The sequence below is a fragment of the Natrix helvetica genome, assembly GCF_964273705.1.
Source record: "Natrix helvetica genome assembly, chromosome: 4".
NCBI lineage: Eukaryota > Metazoa > Chordata > Lepidosauria > Squamata > Natricidae > Natrix > Natrix helvetica.
Genome location: NC_138550.1, coordinates 95008365 through 95014570, shown reverse-complemented (window position 1 = coordinate 95014570; position 6206 = coordinate 95008365). Strand labels below are relative to the sequence as shown.

The 6206-nt window shown below is 50.1% G+C and overlaps 1 protein-coding gene across 1 annotated transcript; it reads left to right on the top strand.

Moving 5' to 3' along the window:
• Positions 1-209: 209 nt before the first annotated feature.
• On the top strand, positions 210-5903 carry FOXQ1 (forkhead box Q1). The gene has a single exon (XM_081950513.1). It carries the CDS (start codon positions 2659-2661, stop codon positions 3811-3813), a length of 1155 nt encoding a protein of 384 aa, XP_081806639.1. The 5' UTR covers positions 210-2658; the 3' UTR covers positions 3814-5903.
• The last annotated feature ends 303 nt before the right edge of the window (positions 5904-6206 follow it).

Below are 6206 nucleotides of genomic sequence, written 5' to 3'. Positions count from 1 at the left end.
AGGGTAATCATGGGTTTACATCTTTTCCATGTAAACATTTAGGATTTACAAAGGTTTCACTTTGCTCTGGCACATTTCTTACTTGAAATATTCCAAAGAATTCTGTTTTGAAACACTGGGTACAAGCCACTCAACATTTCAGTCCCATTGAAAATCAGTAAAAGATGGGAGCGGGTTTGTTAATAATGAGACAACCCACAATTATTAGATCAATATTTATTTTTTAAAAGTCAAACCGTTCAACTTTCCATATTGTCCCAATATAAATTTGGAAACCTAACAGAAGTGAAAATGGAACCCAAATGTTTCAGATCATGTTACATGTGCTTACTATTATATAATTTCCCCTCTGCAGATTCAGAAATATTATATATAATATTCCAAAACTACTTTGGACATCTTTAGAAAATAGTGATCAAAATGAATCTTAGCACTCATTCTTATTATAATCAACCTGATAACATTTTGCAATTTCTTCCCAGAGCAGTAATTCTGAATTGAAGCAGTTTTTATTTACAGCCTGGCAATGTAATGAAAAAGAACTCTCCAGATAACCCAGACAAATTTGTGTCTTTCATAATCACTTTAGTATATATAGAAAATAGGCACATACACACAATAAAGGCTACTCTTTTCTAGAACATCCCAACTATTGGAAATTCAGTAGGTGACATTATTCTCCCATTGAAGATTTTAACATTTGACTGGGAATATTATGCCTTTTACCACTTCATTTTGTTTTACTTCTTTCACTGCAGCCTTCATGGTATATCAGCATGGTAAACAAAATCCTGTTTATAGGAGGAACAATAAAAGGCAGGAAATACATACATAAAGCCAAATTTAAAATAAACCAACTGAAAAGGACTGAACCAGAGAGATTTTGAGGGGGTACCAAAAAAGCTGGGCTGATGCCAATCACAGAGATCAGACGACCATTTGTCTGAAATTGTACAGGGTTCGGCTGTTGGTTTGGCCCAACTATCAACCCAAGCTACTAATATCCGAACCAACGGAACAGCTTGCCTTCAGAAGTTGGGGGAGCTTCACCACTGGAAGCTTTCAAGAAGAGACTGGACAGCCATCTGTCAGATATGGTGTAGGGTCTCCTGCTTGGGCGGAGGGGGGTCGGACTAGATGACCTACAAGGTCCCTTCCAACTCTCTTATTCTTTTTTCTGTTCTAATCAGCAGCAGGGAAAAGGAAAACCTGGCGCCCCGACCGACCCGCAGAATTCTGCGAAGCGCCCAGGTCGATCATTCCCGAGGAAGGCGACCAGGGAGACGGCAGGTCGGGCACCGCCACCTGTAAAAGGCACCTCGCCCTTCGCACCTGAGACGAGGCTCCCGCTCCGCAAGAGGGAGGAGCGGAGGGGTGGGAGGAGCTGAGCCGTAGCGGCGGTTTCATTGGACGAAATCCTCAGGGAGGAGGCGGGGCTTGGCCAGAAGAGGCACCAATGGCTCACCAGCGAGAGCAGGCTGGCTGGCGGCGCGATCGGTGCCCACCTTGGCCGACCCACCCAGTAGCCTCTCGGGGGAGGGAAGAGGTGTGGGGGAAGCTCCTCCTCCCCTCTGGCCCAGCGTTCGAATGGGCTGGCCCTTCAAGTCCCGGAGAGAGATAATGACAATATATAACACTTAATGACAGCGGCGGCAGCTCGAGTGTTGCGCTCGCCAGCAGACGACTCGCCCGCGTGGGGTTGAGAAGAGGATCCTTCGAGAGCCGGGAACGCTCCTGTTAAGAGGGAAACGGACTACCGGTTTTATCGCGCTGTGGTTGCCGTGGGCTTTTCATCCCAATCGGGAAGGATTTGCGCTTCCGCGGGGAGGGGAAAAAGCAAAGCAAAACCAAAGCCCCCAATAACTCAAGAATCGCTCGGCGGAGGGAAAGCGATTGAAGCCGCTTCCAACTTCTCAGCCACCTGTTGCTGCTCCTCCACTTCGACCGCCTGAAGCAGCCGAACCAGGAAGGGAAGGAGAGAGGGACGGCAAAGCATCCCTGCCCTGGGAGTCAGACCCCTCTGTAGGGGGAAAGAGGGGTTTGCGTTTGAAAACCGTATCCCGATGGTGGAAGAAGCCGGCGACCAGAAATCAAAGTTTCCCTGAAGTGCCAGGAGCGGAGCGATGCGCGCTGATTTTGCTTTCTAAGAAAGCGACCGTCGCTTGGCTAAGCACCGCACCTGAGAACGCGTTTGGGGGGGAAAAACTTACACCGCTCCCCTCTCGCCCGAAATATATATATATTTATATTTATATATATTTAAAAACACACGGGACAGCAACTTTTTTCCAAACTTTGGTCTTGGCTGGAATGAGCTGAGTTCGAGTTCCTTGCGGGAGAGTTTGCAGAGGGAGGAAAAAGAAAGACCACCTGCCAGCGTTTCGGAACCACGCCCGACCTTTCCAGGAATCCCAAAGCGGAGACGATCTCATCCTCTATTCTTCGGCCCACCCCGCCCGCCCACTCCCATTCCGAGACTTTGACCAGGTATAGACATGCACCCCAACTGTTGATCCCGTCTCCAGAGGGGGGGATCGAAGCCCTAAATCGCCAGAACCAGCAAGCCGGCTCCCCCCCCCCCTCCCCCAAGGAGGCAGGTAGGCAGGCACAGCCTGGGAGTGGGGGTGGCAGAGGATAACCGAGCTCGGGGGCGCAACCATGAAGCTGGAGATCTTTGCTCCACGATACGAGGACAAGCTCAGCGGTCCCAGCGGCAGCGACCAAGAAGGCGGCAGCGAAGCTTCCCTGCGGGCAGCCGACAGCGAGCTGGGCTCCGACGGGGATTGCGCGGCGCTCAGTCCGGCCAGCGGTTGCGGGGCTTCTCCCCGGCAGGACCCCGAGCTTTCGCCTTCCCCGGGAGGCGAGTGTAAAGCGGCGTCGGGGCTGTCCGGAAAGCCTTACACGCGCCGTCCGAAGCCCCCCTACTCTTACATCGCTTTGATCGCCATGGCCATCCGGGATTCGGCCGGGGGCCGCTTGACCCTGGCGGAGATCAACGAGTACCTGATGGGCCGCTTCCCTTTCTTTCGCGGCGCCTACACGGGCTGGCGTAACTCGGTGCGTCACAACCTGTCGCTCAACGACTGCTTCGTCAAGGTGCTGCGGGACCCGGCCCGGCCGTGGGGCAAGGACAACTACTGGATGCTCAACCCGAACTCCGAGTACACTTTCGCCGACGGCGTCTTCCGCAGGAGGAGGAAGCGGCTCAGCCGTCCGGGGCTTCCTTCGGCCGCCGGAGGCTCCCCTTCGGCTCAGCCGTCCACGGAGCCCGCTTCCCCGAGTGCCGATCGAAAGACCCCCTCGGGGGAATCGGGCGTGGAAGCAGTCGGTGGCACCTCGGCCCCGGGCACGAAATTCTCCAGCCCCTTCGCCATCGAGAGCCTCCTGAGCCGACCGTTCCAGCCTTCCGAACGGCAGCCGCGGCTCCCCGCGAGGCCGGTGGGAGAACGGCCGGTGGCGTGGGCCGTCCCCGCGAGCTATTCCCGGCTCCTCGCTCATCCGGCCGTCTCTTACGGCGTCATCCCTACTTTCCCACTGGCGGCGGCCTCTGCCGTTTATCACTACGGACTCCCCGATCCTCTGCTGCTAGAGTCCTCCAAGGGGAAGGCTTTGAGCGCCCGCGATCCGCACCAGCCCTTCCACGCGAGACCCTCGTCCTTCTCCTCTCCACGGCTTTCTTCGGCGCAGCTGCAAACGCTGAGCGTTTCTCAGCTCTACTGCCCCCTCCGGCTGCCCAGCTCATTGCACCAGGTGGCGGCCGGTCATCACAACACCTACAGGCCTTATCATACATCAGAGACTCTATCAGTGTAACAACCCCCGTGAAATGCTGGGGTAACGTAGGGACAGACGGGACGTGTATCTCGATGCACTTTTTTTAAAAAAAAAAAATCCAGACTCAGTACAAAGACTGTGCCTTAAAAGCACCATTTTTCTCCTCCAGACCAAAACCAAAAATCCTGCCGATGATGGTTGTTTGAAGGTTGGTGGGGGCATCCGTCAGGCTGCAGGTGCCCTGCTTCTTAAAGTGAATCTGGAGAGGTGCATCGGAGGAGGGGAATCTTTTCTCCATGGTTGTAAATAAAGCATATACAGATCCTGAAGTAAGTCCGATCGAATTAATTTGGGCTGTTCCCAGATACCTGTTCATAGCATTGAAGCCAGCCTAGATAAAGATGCTAACATTTATTAAGGGTGATCCCGAATCCTGATCGATAATTAGGGATGCTATCAAAGGTGAAGATATTTTGGCCAGTGAAAAACCGAAACTGCAAAAGCCTCGACTGTATTAAGTCAGGTATAAACTACCGGAGTTAATTCTGCCATTCCCATGGGTTATGTCTGGGGCACATGGGATTTAAAATCCAAATATTTGGAACGTGCCAGGTTTCCAGTCTTGGGTAACTTGAAACAAGGCTGAATCCTACACATCGTTCAGCTTGGAGCAAACCTCAGGGAACGCAAAGCGAGCTAAACTCCCAGAGCAGCTTTAGACCAAGTAAGAAGATTGGCCCCTGGACATATATTGCTTAGGGTCAGTAAGCATGTTTCAGCCCCATAAGGTGGTCCGGGCAGAGGAGAGCCTAACTGCAGTGCAGCTGGGAGAAAGTGAGGTCACTCTGAAACATGCCTATGCAAGGGAAGCGAGGTCAGTCGACTTGAGCAGCCTTTATATTGAGCAACTGGGAGATCATCAAAGGCCATGCCAGGCTGTGTCCTTCCAGCAAGGCAGAATGTGCTAGCTTGCAGAAAAACAAGTATTAGAGGAGGGAGCAGTATGGCACACACAGAGACATAGTCAAGGGATGGAGTTGGCCACCTTGGAGCCAACAGATGTAATGGGCCCTGGCCAGACTTCAGCCTAAAAAAGAGAGGTAGCTGTGGTTGTAGTCTTTTCCAGGACTGGTATGCAATCTACAGCAGGCAGTCCCAGTACAAACTTTCTAGGGTTGCCACTAGATGGCAGCCAAGTAGATACAGAACATTATAAGTCTTTGCTGCCATCTATTGGCCTTCCAGAGTTCTGCATAGTGCTAATACAAATGCAACCAACTGGAATAGCTTCCCCTTCCCTCTCTCAAGAACCCCAGGCACCAGCAAGTTCCTTTCCCTTGAATATAAGCACTAAATGGTGGCTAATGTGGGGGGAGGGGGAAGAATATTGAGAGGTTTGCCCTGGGGCCCAGAGAGCTGGAAAGGAGTGGTTTTAATGGATGTCAGTCTACTGAATTTCATCACATGTATTCTGGAGTAAACTCTGCTCTAGTACTGCAATCTCAAGATGATTTACAGCAAGCTCTAGGCAGAGGAGTAACTGGATGAGAATCATGACTTTAGACACTGAATTAATGGAATCAGGGTTTTGTCTGAGAATGCTTTGTTGGCATTATCACTTTTGGAGTGTACAGGAAAAATGCCAAGTTTTCAAAAACACTGAACGTTGGGTTCTTGTTGCACATACCTCTCCCTATGAATGGTAGGGATTAAATTATTTATAACCTGCAAAACTCAGAGGTTTAAGCAAATGGAGGTTATCTTCTCATTTTTTTTTATTTGAATGCAAATATAGATATATTTTAAAAAAATAAATATGATTCCCCACCCCGTTGATGTGTGCTTGTTTGCTAAACCTACTTCATGGGCCTTTCCCTTCACTCCCACCATGAAACAGATGCTTTGTTGGTTATATCTTGATAACCCTTCATCAGTTCGGCTCCACTCAGACTTTTCCAAAGCAGAAGAGGGAGGCCCAAGCAGGCCTCCAATCAAATGTGTTGCCCTGAAAAGGGAGAATGCTTTCAGAAATCACCTGTTGCAAAGTGTGTGTATGTACGTCCGAATGGGTTCATGAAAATCTTGATCAAGATAATTTTCCAATAAAAGGTGCATTTTTTTTTAAAGTCTTGAATTTGGAGTTGCCTGTGTTTATTGTGAAAGCAGGGGGACGCTGCTTTCAAAGGAGGGCCATGTCAGAAGAAATGAAGCTGGGGCAGAGACAGAATGAAGAGGGCAAAAATGATTCTGCAACTATATATAAAAGGGGAAACAAAACCAAGAAGGAGAAGTGATTGACATCCATACAAGATTTGGGAGGAGGTTCCTTGAAACTAACCAGAGACGATGTCTAAAGAAAATTGGTTGTTACTCTTCTTTCACTCGGAACTAAGTGGAACAATACTGTTTAATAGGATTCACCAAGCCAGTTG

Coding starts and splice junctions, on each gene's coding strand:
- FOXQ1 (XM_081950513.1), top strand. CDS start 2,659: ATGAAGCTGGAGATCTTTGCTCCACGATACGAGGACAAGCTCAGCGGT.